The 18,672-nt window shown below is 29.0% G+C and overlaps 3 protein-coding genes across 3 annotated transcripts; 2 read left to right on the forward strand and 1 right to left on the reverse strand.

Annotated features, from left to right (window-relative positions):
- Positions 1 to 271: 271 nt before the first annotated feature.
- OCT59_009567 (uncharacterized protein) lies at positions 272 to 703 on the reverse strand (the record flags this gene model as incomplete). Its single annotated transcript, XM_066133661.1, has 2 exons — positions 272 to 541; positions 650 to 703. The coding sequence occupies 2 exons, from the start codon at positions 701 to 703 to the stop codon at positions 272 to 274; spliced, it is 324 nt and encodes a 107-aa protein (XP_066000080.1).
- A 4,804-nt stretch (positions 704 to 5,507) lies between these two features.
- Positions 5,508 to 8,969, forward strand: OCT59_009568 (uncharacterized protein). The gene is made up of 6 exons (XM_025315434.2): positions 5,508 to 6,064; positions 6,149 to 6,216; positions 6,301 to 6,367; positions 6,454 to 6,599; positions 6,685 to 6,769; positions 6,875 to 8,969. Exons 1-6 carry the CDS (start codon positions 5,994 to 5,996, stop codon positions 8,658 to 8,660), a joined length of 2,223 nt encoding a protein of 740 aa, XP_025182843.1. The 5' UTR covers positions 5,508 to 5,993; the 3' UTR covers positions 8,661 to 8,969.
- Positions 8,970 to 10,678: 1,709 nt separating this feature from the next.
- OCT59_009569 (uncharacterized protein) lies at positions 10,679 to 18,546 on the forward strand (the record flags this gene model as incomplete). Its single annotated transcript, XM_066133662.1, has 12 exons — positions 10,679 to 11,617; positions 11,707 to 12,402; positions 12,486 to 12,597; positions 12,727 to 13,352; positions 13,433 to 13,593; positions 13,671 to 13,870; positions 13,944 to 14,404; positions 14,484 to 14,816; positions 14,903 to 15,094; positions 15,166 to 15,362; positions 15,485 to 18,280; positions 18,366 to 18,546. 12 exons carry the CDS (start codon positions 10,679 to 10,681, stop codon positions 18,544 to 18,546), a joined length of 6,894 nt encoding a protein of 2,297 aa, XP_066000081.1.
- Positions 18,547 to 18,672: the final 126 nt, after the last annotated feature.

The following is an 18,672-nucleotide window of genomic DNA, read 5'->3' on the forward strand; positions in this document are numbered from 1 at the left end:
TTGGTAACAGTTTAATTTCAGTGACTTTAGTTTTAGCATTATAATAAAAATCTAATAATATTATATTTGAAATCTGGTCTTTTGTTCATTTAATATAGCTTTAAACCTTTTTTGATTATTAGTAATAGTATTGAGCTTTAATGATATTTTTTGATTAATTTGTATTAATTTAGCCAATTCACTAGAACTAACTGCTATAAATTATCATTAATAAGAACTAATTTGATAATTTATTAATAAAACAACAATGAATTAACAGTATATATTATATCTAATTTTGATCTGTTACTTTAGTTTTTGTAACTTTAAATATTGTAATTGTCACATTATTATCTAATGGCGATTCTTTACTAATTACTGTCTTAACACTAGATGATGATGATTTACTGGAACTAGATACTACTTTACCAGATGCTACTTTACCAGATACTGCTTTATTATCAGAGGTTGCTTTATCAGATATTGTTGTTTTAATAGAGAAAGAAGAAGAAATTACTACTAAAAAAATATAAGAGGATATTATTGATGATTTATTTATTGCCTGATAAAAATAATAAAATGTATTTATAAATAATAAATAATATAAACAACAACAAAATTGAACTAATATTACTTAAAAAGATTCTTTAATAGTTTTATTGATACTGACAATAATCTTATCAATATCTTTATCACAAAATAAATCTAATTTTGCAATTTTCATTTTTTTTGAAGTTTTTGTTTGTGAAGCATCTGAAATTGTTTGATTATTGGCTTCAATATCTGTTAATTATAATATATTTTTAGATGTTCATTCACACAAGTTCAAAAAAAAACTAAAATAAAAACCTTTCAAATTATTTTATTCATTGATCTAAAAGATATTAATTATATAAGTATATTTATACAATCATAATAATTTACAACCAATATATTTTAGGTTTTGGGCATTTTAAATTATTAAAATCAAAAGAGCATTTGCCACTAGTTTTATTATTATTGTTGTTGTTGGTGTTTTCATTATCCATTGATAAAAGATGACAAATATTTGACAAAAGAGAATTAATTGATTATTAGAATGTGAGAATGTGTGTATAGCTGCTCGGAATGTTTAGTGAGACTAGGTTATTTTTATATGAGAGTAATGTAACAACCTAACAAGTAATATGTAACTCGGTTTGTTTAATAAAAAATCTTTAAAAAAGAGTTTTTCTTATTCTGATTATAAATTTATTTTTAAATACTTACAGAATAAAAATTGTCAGAAATTGTAGTCTTTAAGTTGATGTACAGCACAAAATATACCGGATATGACATGGCCAAAATTAGCCTAATTCTACCGGAATTAAGATTTTTACCCGTATACGTTAAAGTTCCCTCAAAAAAGTGGGTTTCTCACTGCATTAAAGATAAAACTTGATTGCTGATTCTAATGAATTAACCTTGAAACAAATCTGATCAGAATAGATCGGCGTACCATTAGCTTGTTTGAGATTCGTGTTAATTTCGTCTTTGATGTGTAGCGTAGTAATTACCTTATTAGTTAACAATGTTGTAAGAAAAGCAAAAGACAGTGACAGAGTATAATTAAGTTAGTTAAATTCCATAATTCCATAATTAAACTTTCCGATTTACTGATTGAAAATTAATTCGGTTCATAAAAAGCATTTATCTAGATTTATCTTCCCATAATTTCTTATAAATTCAAAAAAAATTTTCTATAAATTTAAATATTATTTCGAATATTAATCTCAGAGAAAGCATATATATCATTTTTTTTTTACCTTTTACTACTTATATAGTATCTTATTGTAATTTATTGTAATGTATTTAATTACAATAAGATGGTTTTTTTTTTACTTTAAAAGTTTCTCTTGATTAAAAAAAAACGCCTGTCCAATATATATTGTAAATCGACAATGTCATCACATTAGATAGTCACTCATCGCCATTTATAATACATTGTTTGATTAATTAACATTGAAAGGTTAAATGGATGTCATCAATTAAGGGTAAGTAACGATTATGAATTACAACCTTTAGCAGTTGTAATATTATAAACGTAAGCTGTAAATTGGCTGTAAATACTACATGTTAGCTAAAAAATGGTAATTCTGATTTACAACCATTATATTTTTGGACTTACAACTATTTACGGAGACCAACACTATCATCAATATTTAATAACAGTTTAGGAAACAACAATGATGATGGTAGTTCGGATGATCAAAATGATGATTAATCTGACCCTGGATGGCGTTCTGGATGATTGGGACGATGATGAATCGCAGCAGATCACCCCTGCTGGTCTATGCCTAAAAAGAGAGAGATAGGGGTGTATCATATTGTGGATTACTTATAAACTTCATATAAGATGAAATATGTTAGGATTATCAGGTCTCAAAAAAGAGACGAACACATCCTCTACCTTCCATCAATCCCATCAGTATCATTTTCAACATGATAAAGAAATACACTTTTCCTTTCCAGCGAAAGTAACTCCTGGAGAAATAAGTTTCATAAGCAAAAGGCATGGGGAACTAACAAAAAAGCAACTCAAATACAAATAATACAATAATAAAAAATGGGTGTACAATTTTGTACAATTGTTATACATACCCTTTTATTGTTTTGATAGACTATACCACGTTTCCTAATAGTCGGCCGTGATTTTCCTTATTGATATGATGTTTATCTAAAAAAGTCTATCAGTAGTTTAAAATTGTATACGGGGCGTTAGTCTCCATGGTATAAACCAGTTATTTCACGGATCAGCCTCGATCTCATTATCATTACGGCTCCGCCTTGATGATCAATGATATCTAAGGCTTCCCGTGAAATTCATTGTCTAAATGATAAATTTTTTCTGTAATTAAATTAATATATATGTAGAATTGAAATTATTTAAAAAAAAATTTTTTTGATCTGCAAATTAAAAATACTGATCCATTTTTAATTAATTTTATATAATGCAGTTTGTATATACGCATCGCGAATTTAACCGAATTAAGTGATATTTGGTTTAACTAAATTGTGAGAACCACGTGAATTTATTATTATTTTTTATTATTATTATTATAAATCAATCAGACTTTACCAATTCTTTCCTCGTTTGGAGCCCGTATTTGAACATACGAAATATCGATCGACCCGATCAACAAAATAGTATTTTTTATCAAATGCTAAAATGCATTCTTTTGATTACGCAATAAAGTAAACAAAAGTACAAATAAAAAATTTTTTCAAAACAAAATTTAAATAATATGTATACAAAAGAACCAATTTTAAACGGGCTTTTCCTTTCATCAAAGAATCACAAGGAATCATTTATGGATAATCCGTATAATTTTGGTTTCACTATATGATAAGGTTTAATTGTTGGTTTGTGAAATCAAAAAAAATTATCATTGTTCATTTTATTTTATTTGGGTCTGGAAGCTACCGAACATATTTTTATAGCCATTATACTTAAAAAAGAAAATTACAAATTAAAATATGCATGTTATAAACTTGTGTGTCATTATTCATTTAAAGATCATCAAGGATATTACAAAATGCAGTGCAATTTAAGAATTGCATAAAAAAAATATAAAATGAGAGATTTATTTGAATAATTCTTACTTATATATATATGCATACATATATATATATATATATAGACCTAACTTTTTCCGTAAAAAAAAAAAGATAAATTTATAATTCGGAGGAACAGGGGAAAATTATATTATTATAATATAATATGAAATGTAACATTTTTTTTTTAAAAAAACGGTTTGAATTAATCAATTCGGCCTACAAAAAAAAAGCCATGAAATCCATACTTTCCATAAATTCTAACAAAATGATGCAACCTTACATTATTTATTAATAATAGTAAATTATTCCTTTGTCGACCAAATATAATAATAATGGTCAATGGATTTTAAAAATCCAATTATTTTTTATTTTTAAATAGAATAATGACTAAATATAGAACAATTACTTTTTTATTTTATTACCAGGTTATTGTAAAATTGTGTAAATAATTCCAATGCGGAGTCTCTAACGGTTTTGAAACTGATTTGAATGGAAAAAGGAAAAGATTTCCAATCAAATATTTTGTTCGTACGACAAAAAAATCAAACATCTTTTTTTGGGATTAATCTTATTCAAGCCAAGATTTCCAAATGTTTTTTTTAAAAAAAGAAAGAAATTTCTTTTAATAAAAAAAATTTGAAATTCTTTACGTAATTGTAAAGTTTTGATTTTAGTTAAAATCTTTCACCTGAATGGAAGGTTTTTTTAAAAGAAAAAGGAAATAATGACAAGGATGGTGTAACTAACTAAATAACTATTTGAAAAAATAAAAAAAATAAAAAAAAAATTAATTATGAATTCTTAAAAAAATGTATATTTTTGTATATAACAATAAAAAAGAGATTACGAAAGAATGCATTGAAGTATCGTCATAATGTAATCATGCAACTTATCTATGAAGTACACTAATATGTTTAGTGTGACATTCAACAAAAGAAATCCCGGCTTTAAAACTCCTATTGAAATTCGCATTGAATAAAAATGAATTTGGTAAGTGATTTGTTTGAAATATGATGATTAAGCTTAATTAATGAATGTAGATTAATTTTTAGTGGGTAAAATAAATTGTGAGAAAGAACTTTATAATATGTTGAATATAAAAGTAAATTTACATATATTTTGAGTAACAATTGGATTTGATCCGTAAGGGTGTAATGAATTTGTGGGGAAGATACATTGACTAGTAAAAAATTAGAGAATTTTCTTAGTCCGTCAAATTTTTCCGAATTATTGAAAAAAGAATTTTTTATTTCCTGCACGATGACAGAATTATTAATATATATGTATAAACTGTCAAAGCTAAAAAAAACCTTAATAATTTAATCACATCATGTAAGTATTGGTTTCACCTTTTTCCAAAATTCATTTTGATCTCCTTTTTCTTTGATTACACGAGGAATTTTTGCGCCAGGTAAATTAATACCATATACTATTAACAAGATAATATAAATATTAATTTGGTACCCGGAATAAAGTGTAACGAATATTACTATATTTGGTTAAGATATGATTTTTTATATATTTTACCAGAGAAAGACGCAATCGTCGTATTTACACTATAAAAATTTATTAAAAAAGAAAAATCCTTGGCACAAATTATGATTTTATTATTCGTACCAGGTAAATGGTAAATCACTAAAATTCCACGAGGATTTACTATATAGAAAATTCAAATAAACTGTACATAATTTATATTCATTATTTTCACTTACTTTTAATGTACATCCCGAATATTTATTACCGAATATTTATTTTATTATCATTTGGTACGTATTTACTATTACTGTAAAAAAATCTTCCATTTTTCTTTTCCTTTCAAATTTCCTGATGTCACCATAGAACTTATCCAACATTTCCTTTTTATATTTCCAAACTTGAATTTTTTTTTTTTTTTTTTTTAAATCTTAAAATATATATATATATTTTTTTTTCAATTATTTACTTCTTTTTCAATATTAAAAACAGTTTTTTCTAAAAAAAAAAAAAACTAAATTCTTTTCTTTCTTCAAAAAATTAACGAAAGATATCACTTTTACAGTCTTGTGAAAAGGAATCCAAGGAACCCGAATAAATTCTTTTAAAAGAAAAAAGCACTTTTTTTTTCGTTTAGATAAATAATTTTTTTTTTCTTTCCAAAATACAAAAAGAATAACATTATTACAATGTGCTTTTTTTTTTAAACTTTTTATCGGCATATATATAAACTTTCCAACTTCAATAAATAATACACAAAGTATAAAGTATATTTAATACTAACCACATTATTATTACACTCTCTAAAATCAGTTTTTTTGAGGATTGAAAAGAATTTTAGACTTTTTTTTTTTTTAAAAAAAAAAATTTTTACACAGTTACTATATTATTTATTTTTTCTTTTATACAAAGACACTTTTTCAACAACGAAAAAAAAATATATATATATTTTTATTTATTTTACGATGTCAAAAAATCCAGTATTGAACACGTACAATTTTGTTAGTACGTCAAACCGTCAACTACAACTCGATAGGTAAATTTTACTCAAGTATTATCAACTTTCTTATTAAAACGTGAATTTCTCAATAAACGCGCAATTTTTTCGTTTTTCACGTAGCAATCATTATGAACTTATCATACGACAACAACCAAAACAAGCTCGGTTGTGTAGTTCAAAAGAACGAGGTATGAATCTTATAATTATACTGTAATTATTTTATTCAAGTATAATTCTTAATTAATTTGTTTAATTTATCAATTAATAAATAGATCGAAGACCAGTTGACCCACCTCCAATCATTCAATTAAAAGTAAATGGTTATGGCGATGAAGCTCAGTATGTATCTTATAATAAAAAAAGTTCTTTCAGATTGATCAATTAGCTTAAATTAAAATTTAATCAATTTGATCCTTTATTACTAGAAACTTCCTACAAAGTCCTTATTATTTTATGTGTGCAAATCTCGTACATCCTACAGATAGCGGTGAAAGTTTTACCGTTTCTTCGCGTTACCTTGCTGGTACCGTTGTCTCTTCCTTACACAAATTGAAAGACATCGATAATAAAGGTACTTTCTCATCATTAATGTTTTGTGTATATTGTACACGTATTATTTAACTCATATCTTTTTCTCTTGAATTATTTTAAATCAGATGGTGGTTTTTTTGTGTTTGGAGACATATCTGTACGTGTCGAGGGTCGTTATCGTTTAAGATTTAGTTTGTTCGAAATCATAAGGTAATTTAACAAGATATAAAATTTGTCCAAAGTTTATATTAAATGCTAAATTAAATTTTTTTTTTTTTTCTTCCTTACCTTTTTTTTTCGGTACGATTTAAAAAGAGATGAGGTTGTTCATATACAATCAGTGGTATCAGATGTTTTTACGGTTTATTCACCAAAAGCATTTCCTGGAATGTCAGAGTCTACATTTTTATCTAGGTCTTTTTCAGATCAAGGTGTAAGAATAAGGATTCGTAAGGAACATCGAATTCAAATGAAACGTCCACAATCTAATAATAGACAATCTGATACTACCGAATATGATGATGATAATATAAATATAAATGATGATGGAATTACGGATATTCCTGCTAAAAGAAAGAGGAGCAAAAGTCAAATTGCACAAATTTCTACATTTAAATCTACTCCTCCATTGGAATTACTTGATAATACTTCAATGTCTTATTCACAATCACAACATTCACCGTACGCTCCTTCATCTGATTCATCTTATCCATCATATCAACAATATCATAAGTTTAGACAAGGTGGTGGATCATTATCATATCCTCCTCCATTATTAGGGTATCCACCTCATCCACCTCAACGTCAAAATTCATATTATGAGGATCATGAATACGGACCGTCATCTCGTGATGATCATACGTCATCATCGCCTTATTATTATGGTGAACAATATAAACGTCCGAGATTATCAAATTCTGAAGTGCCTCCTTATGATTATCGACAATCATCAATAGTAACACCCTTAAAAGATAATCAATTTACAACTACTAACCATCACCACCACCATTATACCACTTCTTCTCCTCCTCCCCATCCTCCTCCTCCTTCTTCTTCTTCTCTTTCACCATCTTCATATCGTACATCACGAAGATTATCTCCTTTATTAGAACATCAACCTTCTTACGTCACCTCTTCTACTAACAATTCATCATCTCATGTGTTTAATCATGATCATTCTCTTCCTAATGCTCGTCATCGCTCTTTTGATGTATTAACGTCAACAGCTTCTTCAAATACTACATCCTTGGATTCTTTTCATTATTCTGTAACATCACCATCCCCATCATCATCATCATCATCTGCTACAACACTTCAACCTGTTCAGCCTTCAGAACCTTTTTATCAATCATCTTCATCATTCACTCCAAAACCTCCTTCTAGATCCCGAACATTACCGCTTTACAGTCATAATGGCATTAATAATAATGACAATGATAATGATAACATACATCACCATAATTATCATCATGATTCTACTGCATCATTTTCATCATCTAATCAATTACCTACTCCAAAAACTTCAATTGATGTTGATGTTTTACATAGTTTACATCATAATCATAATAAAAAACAATTATATTCGTCATATCCTCCATTAACACCTCCAAATCTAAACAGTTCATCTGTAGATAGTTATAAAAGTGGTAATAATAATAGCAGTAATAATCTTACACCTAGTTTTACTCAACATTTTACCTCAAGTCCTAGACCTGGACCACTTCAATTACCTCCTAAATCACCATTATCATCAAACATGAGAACTAATTCATTACCAATAATGTCTTCTAATTCAAGTACAAGTTCCTCAAATTCTACAACATTCTTGAATAATAATGAAGGAGTATTAACTAGTTCACCATTATTATTACCTACTACTAATACTGATAATTTACCAAAATTACCACCTATAACTTCTTTAACAAGTAGAATTGATTTTATTATGAATAAGACAAAGGACAATTATTATAATGATAGTGTACCACAACAACAAGGACAACAATATTATCATCAATCTTATTCTATGGATGATAACAACCTAAATTATAATAACAATGTTTGGCATAATAATGGTGGTAGTAGTATTGATAATGGATATTAGTTTTATTTAAACTTAGTTTAAATTAACTAGTAAAGTACTAGAACAGTTAATTTAAAAAAATTGTTTATTTATTTATTTTTTTTTAAATTATTAAAGACTTTTTTTTGTAAATCAAAAAAAAAGAAAGAAGAAAAAAAAATTAAAGTGATTATTATATGAGTGGATAGGTAATTTACTGTAATTTTTTTTTTGATTGTAATATTAAATGTATAGTAATAAATAGTATAGTAATTGTGATTTTTATAAAAAAAAAGAAAAAAAAAAAAAGAATTTTGAACACTTTGAACACTTTGAATGTAATTCTATCAAATCAAATAATGAAAAAAAAAATCAAAAATGAACAAAAATGAACAAAAAAAAAAAACAATTTTTTTTTCTTTTCTTTTGAAATAATTTAATTCGATTTTTGTAAAAAATTTTTTGATCATATCTATAAATGTATTATATTATTTTAAATAAATTTAAAAAAAATGTAAATAATTAAAATAATTATAATTAATAAGAAAGAAAAATTTCGATGTTATCTCACTTGGTTAATCTTGTAATACGATAAATATAGCAAAAAAAAAAGATCTACACAGAACCCTAAAATTTTGAATGTTTGAATTATAGTATAAGATCTACCATATCAAAATATCGAAATAAGCGAATTGATACGTACATACGGTATATGTATATATATATATGTATTTTTTATTTATTTATTTATTTATATTTTGTTTGACGCTATCAATATCTTATTATATCAATGATACAGTAATTTATATGAGAAATCTTTATTTTATTAGGAAAAAAATATCATAATAATATTTATTATTCATAATTCTAACACAATGATGAAATTAATAAATAGTTATTTTCAATACGGAAAGTTTAAAATCACGTTCGTTACATTGTTATTATTTTGCGTTATATTAGATCTTGATCCTTTTAAGGTTAATATGATCACATTACATAAAAAGAACTTGTATTAATATAGTAATTCTTCTTGTATTTCTTAAATCTTTATACAAATGTTATCATAGTGGAAATTTCTTGTAAATTTATAATTAATAAAAAAATCAAAACCTATTATTTTAATCTAATTCGTAATATTAGAAATCAATTCCTTATCTGATTCAAGAAAAATTAAGATTTTTTATGGTTAAATATAAAAATTCAATTAAATATATTAAATATATTATATACAGTCAACTCTCTATAAATGCACCCCTTTTGAGACCAGAAAAAAGCGTGCAATTACAAAGGGTGTGCATTTATAGAGAATAAATAATTAGAAATCATATATACTTGGGATTGAACTAAAATTGTGCATTTAGGAAGGGAATGCACTTATAAGTATAGAGAGTTTGACTATATATGTATATACTGTATATAATTTATTATATATAACAAAAAAAAAAAAAAAGATTTTTTTAACCAAGTTATCATTAAAATTTTGTAAAAAATTTTTTTTTAAAAAAAAACATTTTTAAATATTAAGAAAGAAAAACAAAAAATTTTAATAATGAATAAAATTTGATCACAATGATCGACAAGCTACTCCGGAAAAACTGAATATTTTTTCATAAGGGTCAAGGTCTTCTGATTATCTGTACTACTTTTATAGGAACTCTTTATATACGTGTTATTCCCACACATTCAAATTATTAGAATTAGGGTTTTCTTTTTTCCCTTTCAACCAAATTTCTTTACAATATATAAATGAATATTGGTTTTTTTCTTTTTCAATTTTCAATTTTTTTTTTATTTATTTATTTATTTTGTTAAAAAAAAAAATCTATTTGTTTTCCTTTCGTTCTAACAAACTTTTTTTACTTATAGTGTTAAAAGTTATTGTTAAAAAAGTTCTCTAATAATAGTTAAAAAGGAAAAATATAATAATATTTTTAAAGCTTTTTTAAAAAACCTTTTGCTTATAAGAATTAAAACCTTCAAATCTTTATTTGTTATTACCACTTTTTTTTTACATTAAGGTTGTTTTTTTTTAAAACAATTATATATTGACACCTTTTCTCATGGATGGAAAACTCCTAATTGAACTTCTTGAAGGTCTCACAGGCCCTCAGAATAATGATGGACAGTTACAAAACGCGTTATTAGAACGATGTATTAAGGCGTCGGGATCGGAACTGAAGGAATTCCTTGATGAGCTATCTCAACTTTTATGTGAATCTCCTAATATTTATTTACCAGTTCTGCAACTCTTCATTTCTCATCTTCGTGATGAATCTTCACGAATCATTCGACGCCGAAATTTGCAAAATACCGTACTTCTCGATTTCTTTTCAATGTTAATCACTATCGTCATCATGAACAATCTACATCACTCTGATATTCTTGGCTTTAGAGAGATCCTTCGTGAATGTATTGAACTTCTCTGGAAATGTCTTGACGATAAACCTTCTTCTTCAGTTAGTAATAAAAACAATAATCAGATCAAGATGACAACAAAACGTCTTTTCTCCGCAATCTTGAACGCGAAAGGTGTTCTTGAGGTTTTGTTATCGGAATCTTCCGGTCGCTACTGTCTTAAACGTATTCTTTTTGAGTTCAACATGATCAATGAAATTGAACAAAACGATCTGTTGAATGCGGTGGATATGGCTGCTTCTCTTCTAAAAAAATGCTCAAATCACAAGAACGCTTCATCTAAGCTTTCAGATGGGGTTTCTATTTATAAGGCTTGCGCATCTTTGTTAGAATCTCTAAAAAATCATCAGAATACCAAAAACTTCGAAAGAAACTCTCTACCACCAAATTTACTTGAGATGGTTGAGCTTAATTATGAGAAAATCGGTAACAGAAAACGATCGGTCAGTAACTCCGACGAGTTAAAATTTTTAGCCAAAGATGAAAAATATATCATATTATTAGGCATGGAAACTCCTCGAAAGCTATCAGATTTGCCCAAATTTTCACGTGATCTTGAGAAGCGAAAGATAAATTCCTTTAAAGTAAGTGCGACTATTATCAATTCAAAGAATATTTAATATTTTTTGATGACAATAACGGATTGAATAATCCACAATTTAACCTCACTTAGGATTGGATAGGATTTTGGCCTTGTGAATATTGTCACAAACTAGCCCTCATTAATTTTTCTCCTGAAAAATATTCTCATTTAATGGAAGAAGAAAAGACTGCAGATGTCGAAAATGAATTTAAACAAAATTTCCGTCTTCCATTCGAATTCGATGATTCAGACAAACTTGGGCCATGGGACATCCTACTTAGTGAAGATACTGTTAAAGACATGCAAAGATTGGAATCTCCTTTAGTAACTAAAGCAGTCATGAAAGTACTTGGGCGTATATCATCTGGTGAATGGGACAAACATAAACTTCAAAATAAAAAGTCTCCTCACGATATACCTGTCTATGAAGTGGAACTTTCTGATAATAAAGGCCTAAAGATTATTTGGCAGATTGATTATGGATTTTCTATTCGCAGTTATTCGCTTACGCAACTTGTGAAAATTTGGTCCATCACAAAAGATCAGAATCAGATTGATAAGATATTAGTTAACCTTAAAAGTGTTCATAAGGTTTACGCTCCTGAAAACAATTATCGATACGAAATTCAAAAGCCATGCAATGGTATCATTTTACCAAAGAATTTTGATGATAATGAAGGAACAAGGTCCACTAATGACGGGATGAGTGGTACCGAGATGGATAATGAGAATTTGCTAGAGGTCCACAAAATGCTTGTTACAAATAAGTTTATTCCTTTATCACAGGTAAAATTATGAATTTAATACGATTATCATTATCTAAATAAATATTTAAATTAAAACGCGTTTTGATGATATTTTATTTTCAGAATTTATTTAAGTCACTTATCCTAGGTGGATCTGGTTTCACTTTCAATGTATCAAAGATTGAGTATGAAATAATTAACAATCCTACGTCAGCAATTATCATTGGTCGGTCAGGTTAGTATTCTGATTTTAGAAATTGTAACTAAAAGGAAAGAGACTATGTAAAGGGCAAAGAGACTATGTGAACTAAAGGCAAAGAGGTTAAAATTGTTATTTACTATCCTAAAAATTTATCAATTCTAGGAACTGGTAAGACCACATGTATCGTATTTAGACTGGTTGCTTCATATCTGAATAACCAACTTTGTAAAACACCATCTTCGCGTAAAAATAATGGGAATTCATACAAAAGGCAAATATTCATCACTGTAAGTCCAAATCTTTGCCGCCGAGTAAAGGACTACTTTAAACGGTTGCGAGAGTCAGCAGAGTTTGCTGGGAAAAAGATGTCAATGGCTGATTTTAATGAGTACGTAAGAAAGAAAGAAGAGGAAGGAGGAAGTAATGAAGAGACTGATGATAATGACTCTTACTTTGAAGAAGGAGATGAAGAGGAAGTAGGCTCATTCCGTGAGCTGACAGATAAAGATTTCCCATTATTTATTACCTATAAGCAGTTTACCAGAATGCTGCTGGTAACTTATGGAATTGATATTCAGAAACAGCAAAAAACAATTGCGGAAGTTGATGACGTTGAAGATGAGGAGGAAGAATTCAGTCTTAATTCCCTTCCAAATCAACCAAAAAATTCATGGTTTCACTTTGTTGACTATGATCTCTTTTATGATAAGTACTGGCTTCATTTCAGTGATTATTATAGAAAGAAACTGGATCCCGGGCTGGTTTTTTCTGAGTTCTTTGTTATTAAAGTATGTAAAGATAAGCTTTTTTTTTAAAAAAAAAAACGAAACTAAAAATGAAAAATAGAGTAATAATAATATTTCTAAAGGGTACAGATCCCGATGTAGAATACCTTTCAAGAGAGGACTACCGGACCATCAGCATTAGGAAATTCCCAGTATTCCGTTATAATCGTGATGAGATTTATGATTTGTTTGAGCGATATGAAAAGATGAAGGCGCGAAATCGTGATTATGATTCTGTGGATCTGTAAGATCAGATAATAAATATAATTTTTTTTTTACTTCTGTATAGAATTTTATAAATTTCTTAATTTTTCATATTAGAACATTAGCCATCTTACGGGCAGCAAAAATTAAAGCACTTGGAGACCCACATATTCATGAAGTGTACGTTGACGAATGTCAGGATAATCATATCATGGATTTAGCACTTATTTTGAAGCTTTTTAACCGTGTTGATAACGTTTTTATGGCCGGAGATATAGCACAATGTATTGCTCGAGGATCTTCTTTCCGATTTCAAAGTATGTCATTTAAAGAATATAGGATAGTGTCTTGTCATCATCTAATCCCATAATTTTAATAATTCTAATATAGACTTAAGTACCTTAATATATAAATGGGAACTCGATCGGACCAATATCAATCACAATCAAAATAATACTGTGGTACCAAAACAATTTGAATTAAACATAAACTACCGTTCTCACAATGGAATTTTACAGCTTGCATCATCGGTGATTGATCTTATCCATCACTTTTTTCCTGATTCCATTGATCATCTTTCACGTGAGCGAAGCGAGGTTGGTGGTCCTCGGCCTATCGTTTTCAAAGGATTTCAGGCTGAAACCTTTCTTTTCGATGTCTTTTCTGTTGATGAGCGTATGCCCAATTGTAGTGAATTTGGTGCTGAACAAGTCATTATAGTACGTAATGAAGAAGCTAAAAAGAGTGTGGGCAATGTCGGAATTGTGATGACAGTGTTTGAGGCTAAAGGCATGGAGTTTAATGATGTCCTGTTGTATAATTTCTTTACTCATTCACCTGCACGTCAAAAGGTACAGTATTACACTAATTATGATAGTATCGTTTGTTGTATTATCTTAATTCTAATCATTCCTGTAACATTTGCTGTAGTGGCGATTAATTCTCTCTGCTTTGGATAACCATTCTAAAGGCATTCAGACCTTTTCTCACGAGAAGCATTATATCCTTTCTTCGGAACTCAAACATCTTTATGTTGCAGTAACCAGGGCCAGGCAGCACCTCTGGATTTTCGATGAAGATTCAGAGTTGAGCGAACCAATCCGAATATTCTGGGGTGAAGATGGCTGGGATAAAAGTGGATTGATCAAAGTGATTCAGAGTTTGGAGGAACTCAATACTTTACCTACCTTAGCAAAGAAGAGTAGTTCACACGATTGGAATCGAAAAGGAAAGTTGTTCTTTGAACGGCGACAGTATGAACTGGTGAGAATCATTTTATTTAGAATATTATTGTTAATGCAATAGTAGTCTGTTTTAGCTAAAATGTAATGAAAATTATTATCTTTAAGGCTAAATTATGCTTTAGTAAAAGCGGGAATGAAATGGGGTTTAAATTAGCCAACGCGTATAATCTTCAAAAGATTGCCAGGTCATCCTTAGCAAGTAATTCATATGAGGCAAATGTCAAGTCTAATTTCATTTCTGCCGCCAAAGCTTTCGAAACGTGTTCACGACCGGTTCAGGCAGCTTCATGTTATAAGGTATTTTATAATCTAATTTTTGAAAGTCCTTTTTTGTTAAATACTTACAAATATAATTTATTAATATCCAGGACATTGGCATGAATAGAGAAGCTGGAGATGTATATGAAAGATGGGATATGTTTGAAGATGCTGCATATTGTTACCTGGAGGCCAAGGCGTTTGATAAAGCGGGTAAATGTTTTGAAAAAGCAGAGAAGTACACTGATGCTGTTGTTGCTTATAAAGATGGTAGTTTATATAAAGAAGTGGTCAATTTGATGCAGAGGTAAGCTCATTGTCATGATACAATTTGGTGCCGTCCATCCTGTCATGTATAATTAATGTTATTACGAAAGCATGACTTATTATTATTTGTTGTCTGATATTTACCTAAATTATTGTGATAAGACATAGGGAAAGAATCGATGAGAAAATATTTCGCCGTATTACTCGTTTTGTCAACATATATTATCGTCGGGAAAATAATAAAGTAATGAGCAAAGAGGCCCTTTCTATTCTTTCAACTCATGAGGAGCAAATTGAGCTTTTGAGAGATCATGCACCAGAAGAACTTCTGAAGGTTTGTGAGGAGCGTGGTGAATTCCAAGATGCTGCCAAAGAACTACACTTGCGTGGTAAGTTCAAAGAGGCCGCCGATATGTTCATTCGTTCAAATGACGAGAAGGATATTATTGAAGCGTTACAATGTCTCTTGGATCTATGCAAAGCCAATATACTTAATATAATAACTGATACCATGAACCAAAGTATTTTGGAGGAGTTAAAAAGTCTCTGTTTAAAGGCGAATGAGATCGTAAAATTGTCAAAGTCATCGAAAAGATCTGATAAGTTGAAGATCTTAATAGGAGAGTTACAGTTATACTCCGCCTATTTAAGTGATGATCTCGATAGAGTTCGCAAATGCATACAATTTTTCAAAGAGAATGAAAAGGTTGACACAGAGTTTCATGGGATAAACATGTGGTTAAAAATAGTCCCACAATCTTATTATGAGTCTGAATACTGGCATGAACGATTGCAATACCTGATAAGACTGTGGGAATTGTCCATTCCTTATATATGCGCCGTGACTAGACCTCACAATATCAGGAACATTTCGGAAATCTACAATGATTTCGAAAAAATTTTTTTAGTTTGTAATGACAAAACCCGTTTAAATAAGCGGAAAATTTTAACTGAACATCCTTTCAGACAGTGTAAAAGTGAGATGGAAGATGCAGTAGAAAATATTGATAATTGGCATGTTTACGAAATAGATGATATACACCAGACGATCTTAAAAATCTTTGCACCGTATATCTTCGAGCTCATCTCGGACGTCAACCAAAAGGGTAGAGAAATTCGTGAGATAAGTTCTCATATCTGCCACAAATTTACATCCTGTCTAAGGCTAAATTGTCAATATTATCATGTGGAACCAACTCCATCAGTTCTGCATCAACGCGCGACACTTGCGCGCCTCCAGTACACTGTTATACGACAATTGGATATGTTGTATCATCGTAGACTTCTTAAAGATGAGCAAAGTGTAGAAGTTCGTGGCATACAAAGGTGGTGGTCTGAAAATCTGATTAAGGTTCATTTCCGCTATCAATCGCCGCAAACAAGTTGCTCAGAGGTCACTTACATGATGATCGATAACCTTACTTATCAAGCGTGTAATGGGCTTAATGATCTTGCTCGTAAGATATGGTTATCTAAACTGTCTAAAGATCCCTGGGACTTTGCGGTCATGTTAAAATGCATGTTTGTTTTTCAACAACTGCGGAATGAATGGGGTATTGAAGACTTTTCTCGGGAGATGTCTAAAAGAATCACACTTTCACATCCCGAAAATATACCTGTTGGTTTCAGTTACTTCTATGGATATTATCAAGCAATTCCAGTTGGAAAGCGACTCTCATTATTCTTTTACTTTCTTTATTCTAATTACATAATCAAAGCTATCACACAATTAAAACTATTTATTCAGTGCGCGATAAATAATTATGTATTAGTCAACTTAAATAGCACGGATGCTTTTGGTGACCTTGTATCTCTTATGGAGTTTAGAGTATCTTTGATTTTTGCAATTGGTCCTGGGTATTGCGATTTTTGCCTTCCTCGGTCATATCTAGTTAATTATTTTGATGTATTCACTGCAGAGCCGCTTGTTCTTCAAACTAAATACTGTTACAGAAGAGATAATTATTGTTCTGAGATTAGGTATTCCATAGAACAAATTCAAAAACTTCTTGAATTGTTGATTCGTGAAGATGAACGATACTACTTGACAATTATCCTTCGATTGATACGACTCTTGGTTCTCATTGGACGAAATGAATCCAGTTCTTCATTCAAAGTCATTTCTCTTTTCAAAAGCCTAATTAAAAATGATCTAGTACACTCTGGAAAGGTTAAGAAATACTTAGAGGAGAGTAATATATTTCGCCTTGTGAACATTCTAAAAGATGACCTCAAAGAAACAGGCTGTGATTCGCTAGTTATAGTCCATTATCAGTGGGGTGGCATAACAAGATTTCAGGATTTGGAAAAGTCTGGTGGTGTGATGCTTAAATATAACTCTGTCGAGAGTTTTCATTCTTCCCTTTGGAAGATTGTATCATCAGTAGTTACTGAAAAAACTTCTTTAGCGAATAAACTCTTATCACAACGAGCTGATGTTAGTGTACAAAATACCGATTTTATTGTTGGTAAAGAGGATGATGATAATGATAATGATGATAGTGAGGACGACGAGGATGATGAACAACGGTTTACAATTTCTAGAGAGGTTTCAGAAGTGACCACAAAAATTCAAGTCTGGTTTCGCCAGGTTCAAGAAGATCCTCGAACATTAAAAGCAGTTAAAAGGATTCAATATTGGTTTCGCATGACTAACGAACTACGACAAACACCCAATCAACTTGTTCGTGACAAAATTCTAGATAAGATTTACAATGATACAAGAAATTTCTGCTGGAACAAATCCTACTGGAAAGATGCTATTAATCATCAAGGGGCAGAAATAGTGCGCACGTATAATATGCTTCTGAAAGGTTCGACAGTAGATATAGTTGTGGAACTGACTAAGCTTCAAGATAAAATGGATAAAATTAAAAATCAATTGCAAAAAACAATTAGTGATCGCTCTATAGATGATGTGAAACTTGAAAGTTGTTTGAATTTGGAGGATGATTTAAAGTTTGTTGATATTAATTTAATATTTTATATTGATTTTTTTATGATATTTATGATATTTACTAAAATTCATGGGATTTTTTTTTAGGCATATTCATTCTGAGAATGTTAAATTGGCATTAAATTCATTATTAATGACTGAAGATTCAACAAAACATAAAGAAGCAAATATTGAATGGTTAAAAGCTGAATTGGATCAGGCAGAAGTAATTATTAATCAGGTTTTAGGATGGATAGAAGAATGCAAATTTACTATTAAATCTAAATGATTTTATTATATTTACCAATTATATTACTTTAAATGTAATAATTAATTTTTTATATTTGGTGAAAATCAAAGTTCTCATCCTTATATAGCATAATGCAATTAGCTATACTAATTTATTTACTAAATA

This window comes from Rhizophagus irregularis, chromosome 17 (genome assembly GCF_026210795.1).
Source record: "Rhizophagus irregularis chromosome 17, complete sequence".
Taxonomy (NCBI): domain Eukaryota; kingdom Fungi; phylum Glomeromycota; class Glomeromycetes; order Glomerales; family Glomeraceae; genus Rhizophagus; species Rhizophagus irregularis.

Coding starts and splice junctions, on each gene's coding strand:
- OCT59_009568 (XM_025315434.2), top strand. CDS start 5,994: ATGTCAAAAAATCCAGTATTGAACACGTACAATTTTGTTAGTACGTCA. Junction 6,065..6,148: donor CGTCAACTACAACTCGATAG/GTAAATTTTACT, acceptor TTTTTCACGTAG/CAATCATTATGAACTTATCA. Junction 6,217..6,300: donor GTGTAGTTCAAAAGAACGAG/GTATGAATCTTA, acceptor ATTAATAAATAG/ATCGAAGACCAGTTGACCCA.